We start from the raw sequence: 16,530 nt of genomic DNA, 5'->3' as shown, positions 1-16,530 counted from the left end.
CTGAGTCACTCCCAGACCATCAGAGAGTGGAGATTTTCCCGTTCACGCCGAGGATTGTTGTGCCCAATCATCCGACACTCGAGACCCGACAATCCGACTCGAGACATTCGAGAGTGCGAAAAAATGCAGGGAAATGGCATCAGGTCCAACTCTCACTGCGGAATGGCAGAGAAGTCTGGCGGAGGAGTCCAGATGCCTGCGATAGCACTCGAGACCATGTCGACTAATTGCGGTTATAATATCAAAGTCGACATAACGCCCCGACCCACCATCATTCCTCCTTCGCCTCCATTTGCACTCTAACTCTCTTCTCCCACAAAGTGGAGGCCGCTGGCAGCCCCAACAAAACACGAAACCGAAATATGAAAAACACGCAAGTGTCGACCTGGACGATGGTCAAGTGGCTCTTGTGCTTGTGGTGTATCCATAGAGAGCACAGAGAGAGAACCGGACTGGAATACAGATGGAGATGGAGCTGGGTGTCAGGATAATTTGCTGGCCAAAGCAGCAGACGCCGACGCCGACGCCACGCAAATGAAAATGATCCGCCTGAAAATGATCGCCGCACATAATGGACTTTCTCGCTTTTGGGGGCGAATTTGCAGTGCTTAGTTTATGTGCGATATGTTTGGGAACTAGGAGAGTCCATTGAGAGAGTGCACTGTAGACAGGAGACAGGAGACAGGGGATGGGGCAAGAAGACCCCAGGAGAACGAGCCACAAACTGCAGAAACAATTATGCAGAATTTGGGTCATCTCTCGGGCATCGCAGGGGAAAATCTTCTCGGGCTGGGGCTGGGGCTGGAGCTCGCCGCGTATCGCTGATGAGNGACCTGGACGATGGTCAAGTGGCTCTTGTGCTTGTGGTGTATCCATAGAGAGCACAGAGAGAGAACCGGACTGGAATACAGATGGAGATGGAGCTGGGTGTCAGGATAATTTGCTGGCCAAAGCAGCAGACGCCGACGCCGACGCCACGCAAATGAAAATGATCCGCCTGAAAATGATCGCCGCACATAATGGACTTTCTCGCTTTTGGGGGCGAATTTGCAGTGCTTAGTTTATGTGCGATATGTTTGGGAACTAGGAGAGTCCATTGAGAGAGTGCACTGTAGACAGGAGACAGGAGACAGGGGATGGGGCAAGAAGACCCCAAGAGAACGAGCCACAAACTGCAGAAACAATTATGCAGAATTTGGGTCATCTCTCGGACATCGCAGGGGAAAATCTTCTCGGGCTGGGGCTGGGGCTCGCCGCGTATCGCTGATGAGTTTTCTCAGCAGAGAGGAAAATTCATAATAATTGCGCATTCAATTCAGATTCTTAATCAGACTACGATTCCGAATCCGAATTCGGTTTCTGTGTCATTTAGCTGCTGGGAAATCGCTGTTAAGTCATTTCATTTTAACGGCTCTTAGGCAAACAGAGAAGGAGGCAAACACTGCTCCCGAGCTGAACCCATCCGCCGATCCACTGATCCGATCCGATCCGATCCGAACCGAACCGAGCTGAACCGCGGAACAAGTGACGAACGTGCCGCTCATCACGATCGGAGGAATCCGCTTTCTGCTTTCGTTGGTGCCAGTTCTGCCTGCGACTCCTCCTCTGTCTCTGCCCCTGCCCCTGCCCGTGATATTTCCAATATGGAACCGTCGTGCCCATCTCCGTCACCGTCAGAATGGAGTCACCGTCAGTGGATCACGAAGACACATCATCATAGCATCATACCTTCCTCCTTCCAATCCTTGTCAACTAATTGCTCGATCTCTTATCGACTCTGGCTACCTGCTGATTTCATGTTTGAAGAACGGTTTTTAGTTCTGGCCTGCTCCCTGGATATGGAATCTCTTTCTCCCCCTCTCTCTGCCATCCCATGGGTCCAACTTGATCGCTGAACATTGATCATTGATCATTGATCGCTGATGAGTCCACGTTTTTGTCTCCTGTCAAGGTTAAATCGTTCACTTCTCCTCCTGCACGTGACCAAACCTATGAATATGGTGTGCACTGTGCACTGTGGAGGGAGATCCTCCATCCACCCATCCATTCCCTAATGACACAAATTCCCATAGTGCATATTTGTGGAACCGTTAGGCAGGCCCTGGGAGATGCATATGACAAATGGGCAAACGGAGCAGCAGAGGAGCGATACTTGACGCTGCAGATCGAAGGAGTGTCCAAGGGGGAGCACCACTCATGAGCAGCACTTAATTGCACGCACATCTGCATCATCTGGGATGATCAGGAGGTGGCTGTTGTCTCTGGAGTGGTTGAGTGGGCAACCAGTTGATTGGCTTAAGCACCACATTGAGGAGCAGGAAGTGCAGCAGTTCGTGTCGGAGGCATTTACTCCGATCTTCTGTCTGCTGTCTGCTGTCTGCTGTCTGCTGGGTGTTGGCCCACCTAGGGAGATCGGCAAAGAGATGTGGAGCATGGACCATGGACATTCCTTAGTCGTCGTCAGTGTTCGCGGCTGCCGTAAATTTGCTTTAACCAAATCGCAAACAAATCGAACTCCGCATTGTTGTTCCTTATAAGCCCAGACTTGTCTCCCTATCCCTATCCCTCTCCCCATCCCACTCAATTCCCCACTCCCCACTCCCTCCTCGCCGATCGATCCTCTATCGGTCAGTGCGTGAGCCGTGTGCCTCCCACTCTGGATTTGTAGTTGCAGTCGGACCTGGACACTGCTCTCGGTGTGTCTCTCTGTCTGCGTTTCTGTGTTGGCTGCCAATGCGTCGCGCATGTCCGATTGCCTTCCATTGATACAGCCTCCTCTGCTCCCTTCTGCTCTCTCTATCCTCCTCTTCGTCTTCGTTAGCGGCTCTTTCACCTACTTTCGGCTGCTGCCATGTCGCGCTCTCCTCTCCCCACTCCATCCCTCGTGGACGGAGCTCCAGTGCGTAGCTGCCGGTCTCCAGTTTCCCGATGCTGTCATCGCCTACATTTTCGATGTCTTTTTGGTGCGGCTGTCGTCGCGCTGCTTTCAGCTCCCGGAGATCGCTCTCTGCGGCCACGCCCATTAGACCACGGGACAGAGGCCGAACTTTGTGGCTGCCATTTGGCGGTAATGCGTTTCAATTACAATCCGCGATCCCGATCCGCGAATGCGTTCCAAATTTCATTGGTCTGCTCTGATCTTTACCAGATAACAAGGAAATGTCTTTCCTTTGTCCCACTCCCACTCGCCGAGGGAAAGTGTTGGAAATTGATTCGCAAAGTAATTGCAGCTGCCTCAGCTGCTCCACAGTTCCAGAGCAATCCTCTTAAGTAGCTCTTTGTCTGGGCCTGTTCCTGGGTCTTTGCCTCCGGCTGGCCCACATTTGCATTGCGACATGAGAGATCCTCAATCAAAAGGCCAGAAACAAGCTCCAATGTTGCTGTTGGTGGTGCTGCTGCTGCTGCTGCTGCTGCTCCTGATCCCTGGCCATGTTCCACTTGACTTTAATTGGATTCTGTTAGTTTTGGGCACATTTCCTAGCTGCAGTCTGGAGCCTGTGGCCTGGGGATTGGCAGCGGGTGATGGCCGAGGAAGAGAATGCGACACGACACACGATGACAAATGTTGATATTCAAATGGCACCGTTGGGGGCGTTAGGAGCGGGCACTTGTCGGTGACGGAGCTCGAGATGGAGCTGAAGCTAGAGCTGTAGCTGTAGCTGTACGTGGACTTGGACTTGGATGTAAGGCTTTTGTCACCCGAGTGATGGAGGAGGAGGTCCCCAGGCAAACGACACCCGCACCAGGCATTCCAATCGATTGTTGGCCATGTTGCGCGGATGCCTCTCCTTGGGTTGCATGGGTGAGAAAAGTAAGCCGTTGGCAGCCCCTTCCCCTCATTCCCCTCTTTCAGAGTCTCCTTTCCATTCAACGCAAACAGGCAGCAGATGTTTGAAATGTTTGCGCGACTTTGTCAACGTTCTCCTGTTGGTTCTTCTGGTCTTCTGTTTGGTGTCTCCTCCAATTGAATGCATTGAGAAATGTCACCAGCACCTGTCAGCAGATGTCGGAGGAGGCCTCTATCCATAGAGAAGAGAAGCCAAACACTTCTGATACCGTTCGATTCTGCTAGGAGTGGGATGGAGTGTGGAGAGTGGATTCCAGATGCCAGCGGGAGATCAGTGGCCCAAGAATCTCCTCCGGCAATTAAACCTCTAGAATGCAGATTCCTTTGCTGCCTCCACCCCAAACAAATTGGGTTAAGACTGCGGTTTGCATTAAGTGAACAGCGATCAGCATGCAGAGAAGGCAAATCAGGGTAAGTCCATGGAAAGTGCATTTCCATATGCATAGCAGGGGCATAGCAGGGAATTCGCTCTGCTCCTCACGAGCCAACTCACGATTCCGCTTATCTCGTGGCCAGTGGGGCCACAGGAGAGCCCAGAGCCTTGAATTCCTAACGAAATGTGTCAATAATTAATTGTATTCAATTAAAGCACGTTCCCTCTCGATCCTCCATCCTCCATCCTCCATCCTCCACCTCGGATTAATTAAGATGCAGTTGGATCAGCAGACAAGAACTGGGATCTTGGCCTACTCCAGAGTCATGTAATATGCATTTGACGATGTTGACTCTGGTTGGAGCATCGGATATGCATCTGCCGATGCCGATGCCAATGCCGATGCCATGGAATATATTCAAGTATATCCGAGTCTCTGCTTTGCTTCTGCCGTTGTCCACGTTTTCGGGTAAAAGTGCAGCTAAACATCAATTAGCCCAATTCCCAGGCCGTTGCCACTTTGATTGTTGCCTCTTCTCCTTCTGTGACTTCTGTGTCTGCCTCTGCCTCTGGCTCTGTTTCTCTTTCTTCTGGGATTCGGATTCCACTTTGCTTTCATGTGCATGTTGCATGTGGCTCACGTTGCATTTCGGCAACCAACCAACCAGTTGGAGTCGAAGGGGCAGTGGCAGTGGCAGTGGCAGCTGCAGCTGCTTTGGGGAGTTGCTGCCAGCCAGGGCTGCCCTTGCCTGTGATTAGATGCGGCTCCTCTTCACACAAGAGTGAAATTTATTGCAATTTTCATTTCATTTCATTTCATTTATTTGCGATGTGTCTTGGCTTCGTTCTCCATCATGTCCGACCCTCTGGCAGGGGAGAGCCTTTCCCATATCATTTCATTGTTCCACATCAGCAGAGATTCTCTCTCTCTCTGAGGGCCTCAATGGTCAGTTCTCACTGCTCCCTCCACAGTTCGCAGTTCCCAATGCACTCTGCTTGTCTCACGTGCCATCGAAAGTGCGTCGTGCGGAGGTTTCACTTCTCAGCGGACTGGAAAGTGATTCTAATCAAACGGATTTAATGAAATAATGCCAGCCAAAGAGGAGAATGTAGAATTCTTCCAACAGAAAGTCCAACTCCAACTCCAACTCCAAGCGAACATTTCACTCATGTCGGGTGTCACGCGGACGAGGCTTTCAACTAAATCAAAAGTCTTCCATCTGCGATCGACACACATTTGACTCTGTTGTCCCGTCTTCAAGGTCTCTCCTCTGACATGGGACTGGCACTGGCATTGGCATCCTTCGATATTCGTATTCGTATTCGTATTCGCATTCCCGTCACGATTTTGACCACAAAGAAATGCAAGGCAGAGCAGCTACAGGCAGATGAGCGATGGCCAGGCATCACTCGGAATCAGAATCGAATAGGAATCGGACTTCGATTCAGATTCAGATGATGTCGAAGCCTGTGACACCCGATTCGGAATTTCTATTCCTGTTACTCCCATGTTTAATGCAAAATGTTAAGTCGCAGGCGAATGGCAAATGTTTGACACAGGAAATGAAAGTTCACTAAATCGATGCGGAGGGGAGAGGTTCGCAGAACTCACCGTTTGGAAGATGCCGATATTTAGCAGATCTGCTAAAAGTGAAACCTCTAATAGCTCGTAATTGCCTGGCATTCGGAGAAGTAAATGTTCGGCTTAATAGGAAACCAAAGAGTCAGCAGCAGGCAGCATCATTAACCCCTCGAGATTCTCATTTGTTATCCTCCAACTTTCAACCCGTGGCTTTCAACAGGTTTCCTCTGCTTCCAAGACCAACTCCAACCCGAACATGACATTCACCGACTCCGAGATCCGATCCGCGATCTATGCAAATAACCATAAATCTGAGCAGCAGAAATGACAACTTGGGGAACAACTCTGACCCACAATCGGATGAATGGAGAAGAACTTTTGCTTTTCTTTTCGTGCGAATCAATTAGCACGGATCCAAGATGATTTATGGCATCCAGGCCACTCCGAATCGAAGGGAATTCGTACCCAAGGTGGATGGGGCACACGCCCCAGCGAACACCTTTCTATAATTAAATAAACGAAAGGTTTATCGAGAGATTAATGGATGTGAAGTCTATTTTGGGGCACTGTGTGGAGGAGGAATTCGCTGAGCAATCAGCAAACACAAATTTCCCAATCTTGCATCTCCCCAATGAGAACATCGCATCATACAAGGAGAATTAACAACATCTCTGTGGGTTGTGGGTTGTGGAGGATGGGGACAAAGAAGGAGAATGTCATGAACTTTGAGCCGCAGTTCCTCCTTCCTCCCTGGCATGACCCGATCTCAGCCAGCGTCTCGTCTCGTCTCGTATCAGCGCTGACATCGCCTAAACAGCCAAGAGAACAACATGGAAACAAACGATGCTGGGGATTGGGATTAGTGGAATTGGTGGGGTAGAACAGGGCCCCTGCAGGGGAACAACAGTTGATCCTGCTGCTCCTGTTAGATGTGGCCATGTCTACACTAGTGGCACAATTTCCAGGCCAGACGTCTACCCGTTCCCGTTCCCGTTCCCGTTGCTTTTTATTGCTGTTCTGTGGCTGTGCCTCTGAGTGTTGTCTTCATTGCTGGCTGAGCATTTTGTCAGCGGCATGTTAAGATTTAAATAGACATGCAAAGCCGTGCCACGGGGAATCGGAATCAGGAAGAACCAAGCAGAGCCACGGAGCGTGGGTGGATGGAGAATAAGTAGAGACTCCTCCTAACCATTTGCAGCGGGTGTAAGATGCACACTTTCGATAAAATGTCGCCTGAAATTTATGCAAGTCAAAGCCGAAACTGAGGCAGCAGTTCTGCTGGAGATTTGTCAGAGCTCCAAGAGCAGGGCTGGGAGCCGCAGTTCATTTGTGGCGCGGACAAATGTTAATCCTCCCAAAGGGTTCGTCGCTTGGCTGAATGATTTGACAATTTGTGTTTTTTGGTCAGACACGGAAGAGAGGGAGAACTTTATGCGATTCGCTGGCTCTTTCGTTCGACGTCTCCGTTCTCCATGCTGTGCTGGCAAATAATTTACTAAGCGGCTTTTTGTGTAATTGCTTCGAGAGAAAAATGTTCGCTAAAGAGGGCGATGGTGTGGGGGGCTGCGGGGGCGTTGAGACCACCCGAGTGGTGTAATGACAAAATAAATGCTCGGGGGCCATTCCAAAGGGTCACCCGACGTCAGTACTTGTGGCAGAGAGTACCGGTAAAACCGCCAGCCACATAACGGAGCTGCTCGCCAAATGCAAAGCAATCTGGCAGCTAGGAGTGAGTGGTTTTGCTACCAATTTATGTTTTGGCTTAAAGCTATCTGCCATTTATCGGTTTGGCAATTAAAGCCGCCAAGCCGGAGCCGGAGTGGGGGCTGTGGCTGTGACCGCAACTGCGACTGCGACTGCGACGGCGACTGCGACTGCGGATGAGGTGGTTCTGGCCGCCGCGGTGGTGGCGGTGGCAATTGTCCTCGTTTTTGTACGACTTCACCGACAGCTACCGAAATGTCCATTCTGGTTTTATCAATAGCTCCGACAGAGTTAATTGAATTTCCATCCATTGTGTACATTTAAGTGGCACTTAAAGAAAAGGCCTTTTAAGTACAGATATGATATCGAAGCTTTAACTCCATCACGCAGCTGCATTCGAATCTGCATCTGCAACCGCAGCTCCATCTCTAGTTCGGTCAGAGTTCTGCTGTTCTGAATTTAAATTAACTTGCACTTCCACTAATTGATTTTTATTCTCCCTTTGGCCGCATCTGCAGCAGCTGCCAGGCGAAAGCTGTGCGGCTTCCCCCTATTGGCGTATTTGGGGTCATGGCATGCGCGGAATTTTAGCCCCCAACTAGCGTTTAAGCGCTGCTAAATGCCCATAATTATGGCCATAATTAAGAGGCCCACTTTCGATGGTTTGCCAAGAGAGAGAGAGAGAGAGAGAGAGAGAGAAAGACAGCGAGAGGAGCTGCAATTTGCTAAGCAGGTCAAAATATTTGATTTTGATTTCGGGGGAAAGGGCCAGCATGTTCGGTGCATGAGTTTCTTCTTTGCTTATTGAAATTAGAAATCCATTAATTATGGCAAATTTGCCACAGTGGGATGGGATTTCCCTTCGCACTCACAGTTTTCGTTTGCTTTTCGCGCGAGTCACAATCCGCTTAAAAAGTTCTTAGACAAAACACCAGAAACGCCGCCTGTCCGCGGATGCGGGTTGGTCGCTGGGTGGTCGCTAATCCTCCGAAACTGAGAGGCCAACGAAAGCTCCGACAAGAATAATTGTATTTGCCAAGTTCTAAGCCAAAATTCGTAACGCAAGACCCGAACCAGAGAGAGAGGTGGCAAACTGATCTCAGATATCAAACTGTCTGTTTGGGGAACATAAACTTCAATGGCCTCAGTAAATGTGAAGCGATCTTTACGGACGATCGGGAGCCATGAAGCTGCCGACCAGATTGAAATATGTATTTGATGAGTTTGACAATCGAGCGATCGATCTATCTTCGGCTCAGCCGGGTGCTCCCTCAGCACATAAAACCGAACCGGGTATCGGATGCAGCACGTGAGTTGTTTGCGGGGCCATCAATTTGGAAGGCGATCGTTTGCCCCGATCGGTATCAATAACAATTTGTTGATCACCAGCCGAACCACAGAGACACGCAGAGATTTAGAGTAGATCCACTTTTTGGGGCCAGCGGAAGTGAGGCCCAATAAACGAATCACTAAATTTAGTGAATGGCCTTACAGTTACACTTCAGAATTCAAATATTTCAGCCACTGATCGTCATTTCCGACATCCATCTGCCATCAAAACTTATCGCATATGCAAATGACCCACAAAACATAAACCAAATGATGCCAAGAATATTAGTCACCTGGCGGCGGCATTTATGGCCCTCCAAATGACAGGGCGCTTTCATTTTCATAAATTAAATTACATTTTCGGTGGCTCGGATGGGAATGAAAACACTTTCCAACTTTCAATTTTGCGTGTCTGGTCGTTTCTAGAACGAGAATATTGGAGTAGGTTGCTGTCTGGTTGGCGGAGAACCAGAACTGGCTGCGAGTTCACTCTCGCACGCATGTGAATGACCTTCAGGGGGGGTGGGAAAAACCCCCCCCCCACACACACGCACTAAATAATAAAAATGAAAGTTTCAGCGAATCTTTGATGCACGATGGAATTATGCAATGACAAATGTGGGAAATGTTTGCTCTGTCTTCTGGGCCAATAAAAGATCTCTTCTAGCAGTCGACTGCTGATGATGATGATGATGATGATGATGATGGACACCTGCTAACCGTTAGCGTGTAAAGCGAAAGTTACTGTTTCTTTTTATTTATCTCAAGCTCTAACCAATTGGATTCATATTCAAATCGATACGCATTTCATGGTTTATTTTGACGCCTTTGTTGCTGCCATGCTGCCATGCTGCCGACTCTCACTTTCATTGATCACTCGATTACTTTTGCTGCATTCAAGTGAACTCTAACACGATTAGTCGAACAGTTGTCTGGCCTCAGCCGATGAAAGAAATCGCGGCTGGAGGCGTGTCAGTACTACATGATTTATGAGTCATCAATTATGGAAAATTGGAAATATTGGCTGTCAATGGAGTCGTGCGGCTGGCCCAACGAGCCATTCGATGAGTTAATCAAGGTGCGGACAGACACACTGACAGCCCAGACAGACACACGTCAATTACAACACTCAAATCTGTGCAAATGTTGATGCACTTGACTGTTGGCCCCAAGAGTTGAAGGTACTGAGCGTGAGTCTAAGACATCGCGGTGGAGACACTCTTTGTGGAGGCAGTGAAGGATCTGCTAATAGCATTTCCCTGTCTGATTCTGCGAACGTAATCATTGACATTCCCTGCTTAAATTACATAATTGTCGGGTGTAGCCACCCACAGAAACCTCATCAAACATCCAGCTCCCCACTCGCCTCATCAGTTCGCCATTATACCGTCTATTAGCAGAGGCATACACAGAATGTGCACAGTCATGGATGTACTTTGGCATCCTCCCGGAGAAGTGTGAAGATGATTTGCACTTGGAAAGCCGTGGATGGGCCCACAGCTACCGAACAGACACACTCGAACAGAAACGGCAAAGAATGGCATGGCTGTGGTTATGGCAGCGCCGAGGAATCGTGTCCAGAGTTATGCAAATGAATTGTTTATTGACAGAAGTGTCACTCGTGGCTTGTTGGCTAAACATTGCACAATAATTTTGACTAATTGCAAGGCAAATTGTTAGAAACGAGCCCCAAGAGGCTGCGGAGTGGGAGGAGCGGCGGTCTGCTGAGTCTGCACAACCCAATTTCAGATTACTGACTGGATTTGATATTTTTTGCCACGAGCCCCCGGGGGCAATCTGGAGCCACGCTTTTGGTGGGCGTTTTGTGGTCTACAAAATCAGAGTGAAGATAAATTTGTTGGCTACTTTTTTATTTGAATTATTGAACGTATTGGGGCCCGCGGTCAGAGCTAACTGTGTGCAGCGGCTGTGTGGGGCAGTGGCTGGCCACAGAGTTAAGGCCCGCAAAAATATTATAATCTTTATGCATAAATTCACACACCAACAACAAAGAGCTGGGAGCCGGAAGAGCGAAGAGCGGAGAGCGGAGAGCGGAGAACGGAGATTGGCCAACGCACAGAGAAGAGGGAACGAGTTGGAGTTCGTTGCTGGAGTCTTTTGTTTGCAGTTGGCGGATATAAATAGCCATGGCCCATTGAATTTCTGCACTAGAAACCCAATTTTTTTTTGGCTCTTCCACGGCGTCCGCAAATAGCCTTAATGGATCTTCGCCTAATTAGCCATAGACACACGATTCTTCATTAGCAATCCGAGTTTTCTGCTCAATGTCCGAATCAACCGACCACTCGACCGCCTGCATGTGGGGAGATTCTCCCCTCCACTCTGCCATTGCCCCTTTCCCAATTTCCCCACATGGCACACGACACGCTGGGAATGCTTGGACTCGTATTGTGCGTTTCATTCAATGGCAATGGATGGTCAAAAATACTTACTTGCTTATGAATGCCATCTCCACGGACATGTGGGGAATGTAACAAATGACTTTGGCTGCACACGCAGCTGTGACCCAAAAAACAAACATAAAAAGATGAAAAGAGCGGAGAAATATTTCAAAAAAAAAAAAACTACAAATCGGGAGACAAGTAAGTGCAGACAAGTGCAAAACAACTTTTCAATGATTGGCCCGCCCCGAACAAGCTGGATGGATTGCTTACTATCTGCCACTACTGTACTTTTCGCTTTCGTAGAGAGTGGCTAATGCCATTATCGGAGCTGATATGGTTACGTGTGTGCGCATGCGACTCGAATCGTATGCAGTCCAAACACATTACATCAGCATTGGTGCATCAAAAGAAAGCGCCCGCCAGCATTGGGTACGACTATGATGGCACATCTGGTGGCAGGAACCTCGCTCAATGCACTTATTTGTGGCTAAATTTGTAACAGAGCCAGTCAGCGTATTGTACTGGTATTACACTGGGGCAATGCCTGTACAAAAAAAATATAATTAAAGATAAAGATATGGAAACGTAACTACGTACACCTGCGAAGAAGATTAAGGGAGAACGTGCAACGCCTAACCAATCCAATATTTTCTGTTGAATGTTACCCTTTCAGTTCGCAGCTCATTTCAGTTCAGCTTTGCATTTATATTAGTATTATTATGGAATGGAATACTGGCATTCGGCCGCTTCACAATTAAATTTTGTTCGCTCTTCGTTTTACGATCGCGGGCTATCCTTGCACTTCCTTATTGCATAACCCATATGCAGTAAACGAAAGGATGTGGCTGCATTAAAAAGTGCGATTTAAGAGTGCGCGGATGGTTTCATACAGTTAATACGGACTCTGGCACCGACTTACGGAGAACGGACTGGTATTTATGTATATGGTTTTGTGGCTTGGCCATGGATGAGTTTAGGGTCGTGACGGCGCTGCCTCTGCTACGCCTCTCCACTCTACTCGGTGCTGGCACCTGGTCAAGATTCGAATTAGAATGCTCGCTGCACCACCGGCCGCACACTTTAATTTTTATTAATATATGTACAATAGAAGTAAAACCCAAAACCGATTCTTGGACAGGTGTTCCCCGGCCAGAGAGTGGGAGAAGCAACGCAGTGGACCACTGTGCCAGTGCGCCTTACACGAACAGCATCTCAGATTCCGCCACTGGGCCTGGTCCAGTAAAATAGAGACCATTAATATGAGCTAAAATAAAATTGATAATCTTCTTCCGTTAGCTCTGGCACTGCCACTGATGCGGCCACTGATGCACTTTTGTTGTTTGCATTTGACCCAGTTGCGGCCAGAGATATGGCCTGCCTCTGACTCTGACTGCCACTCTGGATTTGACCAGGATGGATGTGGAATCTGTGGGCGGGCCTCGGGCTGTGCATTTAAGCCATTGCCATTTACCATTTACCATTTACCCAGTTTGATATGACAAAAGTCCGTGAAAATGGCAGAGATCTGGAGCCATATAAGCACTAAGCAATGGCAACACAAGTAATATGGAAATTTTCGTTTTCTCCACAGCAGCGGCAGCAGCAGATTTCCCTAAGCAGCCAAGACACGAAATTCAAATGCAGATGCCCAAGCCAGAAAAAGGAAATCCCCAATCCCAATCCCAATCCCATCTTCAACCTCGATCTTTTAGAATCTATGGACATTTAGACACTGGGCGATCTCACCTCACCCAAATACGCGACAGCTCAATCAGTTGGCCATGACTACTGCCCCATGCATGTGGCTGTGGATATGGCCATGGATACATGGATATGGATATGGATGTGCCTTCTGCTGCTGGAGAGGATTTCGGGCAATTTGATTTATGTGCAGGCCGAAGAACTTGTCTCTTCCTCGTTGCATTGCAGTTTCATGTTGGAATTCATGAATAAACATTAAAGCAGCCGAAAATTTGTGCAAAGCTGCAAGAACAATAGAACTTGGACTGGCGATGCTCCATTGTGTTTTATGGAACCCTTTTCCACATCGAACGTGAGGTTCAGCTCGAGTACAAATTCTCACAGACACACAAAACCCCCATCCATGGGTGTGCACTGTGCCAACTGGGCCCTTCGAGCCAAGGTTCACTCTCCTGTCACTCTCACATCGAATTCATTTGGCGCAGTTCGATGGCTGGAGATTCTTCCAACAGAATCGCACTGCCAGTGCGTGAAATATTCGTGAATTATTTTGTGAAAGCTGACAACTGGCAGAGAAGTGCCGCGCATGCCCCACTCGCTGGGGCTCTGATTAGTTCAGGTGCTCGCATTGACCCAGAGAACTACATTTAAGGCAGAGCTCAGACTTTCAGTGTGGTGGAAGGGCATCGAACGGGCAATTAAGTGCAGGAGTGAAGACCAGGAGTGGGATCCCAGCCACTCTGTCTCCCGTTAGTCTCTAACTCAGTTACCCAGTCGGGCAGTCGAGCAGTCAGTCAGTCAGTCAGTCAGTTGGGGAACGGTTAATTTGCCCAAAGAGACGAGACACGAGCAGTTCTCTCGCTGTGATAAATGGCCCTTCGCCATCCTCCAGGTCTAGGTCCAGCCACTTCCTCGTCGTAGTCTGGGACTAATCGTTGCTGTTTGGCCTTAGTTAGTCGGTTAAATAGTCTCACACCTCGACACAGACAGCGGCTCAGACATGGACATGGAGTTCGACAAGGCGTCTGCTAATATTCTGGCTGGCTGGCTGGCTGGCTGGCTGGCCGGTCGGCTGCAACTCAATTAGGATGCTGGAAATGATTCATTCTAATCTCGAGTCGAGTATCTGCAGTCATGAAGTCTCCTCCAGAGATACATTTACCATTTACCGTTGCCTGCTGCGGCGGCATTCCCCATTCCCCATTCCCCGAGGCGGCTCTTAAGCGGTTGTTGTGCCTAGAATTTTGCATGGCCATTTCATTATTGATTCGGATCTGAGTGGGTCGTAAATGTCTTAATTTAGTGTCAGTTCCCAGTACTCTGCTCCTCCCACTGACAGCTACATTCTTCGGACAGCTCTTGGGATACCCTTCCTCTGTGGGCCTCTGTGTGTGCCTCTGTAGGGTATTCGAGCTGGTTCCCATTAGTGAAGGAAAGTGAGAGTTTCGACCAGCATATATCTCAAATATCCCATCTCTCGAGCTGCATTTCTATTTGCTTTTGTTTGTTTTGATGGGAGTCTGCGAGTGAATGAGTTTAATCGATGGCCAAACCCCAGAGCAGCCTGCATGAGCCATCATTAGGCCTGTCCCACACTCAGTTTGTTAACGTTTAAGCGCCTACAATGAAAGTGAAAAGTAGCGTTAAGTGTGCACCCATCGATGCACTTTCTTTGCATTTACATGTGTACATCTACGAGATGAACAACACTTGGGCACCCTCAGGTTCCCTTAAATGGATCTCTAATTAGCGTTTATTATGGCACAGAGGAGAAAAACAAGTGCAAGTGCGTGGATCATAGAGATGGTGCATCGCCGCAATGGCAAGAATACATTCCTCAATCCTTATTCCTAATCTGAGGAGTCGCTTGAGCACTCGTTGCTGGAGCAATGGAAGGTGCTGTCGCTAGAATGAACGTAAGAGCTGCTGCTGGATTGGCAGATGAAGCTGCTGCTCGAGATATAGGACTTCACGCTACCGGCTGGACAGTCATCGCCACTGTCAGAGCTAAGTGTAAGGTCTGGGCAGGTAGAGCTGCAGTTACAGGAGTCGTTGCTGCAGCACTCGTTGCAGCAGGACTCGCTGCCACAGTCGCAGGAATTATCTGAGCTAGAGTCAGACCCAGAGCTGTCCATTGGCTCTTCTGGACGTGGCTTCTTGGAAAAGCTCGGATGGCCCGTGCCATGGAAATGTCGTATGACAGAGTTGTGGAAACCGTGGAAGCTGCGTTGAAGCTCGTCGTTGAACTGCTGAGAAGTCGTAAAGTGGCCCTTATACAGCTTCTTGCTTAGATCAGCACACTTCTCGAGGACCAGAGTGGCAGCAAAGGGCATCTCCAATTTGTTGGCGATGGATTGAATATTGCTCAGTTTCGCCCTGCACAGGCTCTGCCATTTCTCGCAGGGTTCTGCGACCCTCTTGGTGGCCTTGCGTTGCTCCGCTCTCATGTTGGCGAGTCGGGGATGCCTGGTCGAACGGACCTCCGGTCCCTTGGGTCGATTTTTCATCAACTTCACGAAATATTTGACCATGTTTATGCCATTTCTGTACACCTGGTCAGGCGGTGCATAAAAATTGAAGTAATTTTGCAACATAATTCGAAAATCTGTGACAGCCTCCGCCAAGTTCTGGTAGTAGCGATTGTCGATTCTCTTTATAATAATTCCGATATCCAGCGGATTCTTGTTATTTTGGTAGAATTTCGGATTCTTCACGGGCCCCAAAAAAACTGCTGTGTACCTTTTCTCCGCCAGTTTCCCAAGCACACTTAACTTGAACCAATGAAGTTTATTGGTGTTTCGCCCCAGGCTATCCCTCTTTGGCATCACCTCCGGCTCAATGCGGCCGGGAATCCTTTGGGGCCGCTTTGTAGATTCAAACCAGTTCTGCGGACACGGAGTGTAGAGCGGAGTGCATTTGACTAGAGTTTCGGCTTACCATATTTTGGCTTGGTTTACAATTGATTCCTTCCGTTTGCTTACAAAAAAATGATACAACTGCACAGCCAGATTTGATTTGAGACAATGACTAGCCAAATGCACATCAAACTTTGTTTTTTGACAGGTAACCCCAGGGCCTACTTTTGTGATTATTTTCGTCCCTGGTATCCCTGGTATCCCTGGTATCGATAACCCCCAATAGTGATGGAAATGAGACGATTATAATCGGAACTATTTTGAGAACTTGAAATGGGATTAATCGACCAAAAGTAAACAGACCCAAACAGACGTTTAGGGCGTTTCTCTTTGCTGGTTAATTGAGACTTTATTGCGAATTAGTGTGGACCAAGTGGAGAATGTCCGAGCAGATCATGGCCGGCAATTAATTTACTCATTAGACCATTTCTGTCGCATTATTGAACCACAAACGGGGAACGCGGCTCACAGCTCTCGGCTTACAGAGCCACTTTGCCTCATCTTCGGTCCGAGTGGCGGAGCAGTTCTGGGAAATGGCATCAGAGCTTGCCCCAGAATCCGCTGCACGATTCCCATGGGGGGTAACGACTTCCTCGTTACAGTTGCAGCATTTTAGGGAATTCGGCTAACAAGAAATACTCATAACTCAATTAAGAAACAGGCTATAATTGCCC

At 48.6% G+C, this 16,530-nt stretch overlaps 1 protein-coding gene across 1 annotated transcript; it reads right to left on the bottom strand.

Moving 5' to 3' along the window:
* Positions 1 to 14,687: 14,687 nt before the first annotated feature.
* Positions 14,688 to 15,936, bottom strand: LOC117583105. The gene is made up of 2 exons (XM_034271287.1): positions 15,879 to 15,936; positions 14,688 to 15,826 (listed from the first exon to the last, which is right to left on the bottom strand). The coding sequence occupies exons 1-2, from the start codon at positions 15,879 to 15,881 to the stop codon at positions 14,792 to 14,794; spliced, it is 1,038 nt and encodes a 345-aa protein (XP_034127178.1). The 5' UTR covers positions 15,882 to 15,936; the 3' UTR covers positions 14,688 to 14,791.
* Positions 15,937 to 16,530: the final 594 nt, after the last annotated feature.

This window comes from Drosophila guanche, unplaced genomic scaffold, assembly GCF_900245975.1.
Source record: "Drosophila guanche unplaced genomic scaffold, DGUA_6, whole genome shotgun sequence".
NCBI lineage: Eukaryota > Metazoa > Arthropoda > Insecta > Diptera > Drosophilidae > Drosophila > Drosophila guanche.
The sequence above is the reverse complement of the archived record's forward strand: the minus strand, read 5'-3'. Positions and strand labels throughout refer to the sequence as shown.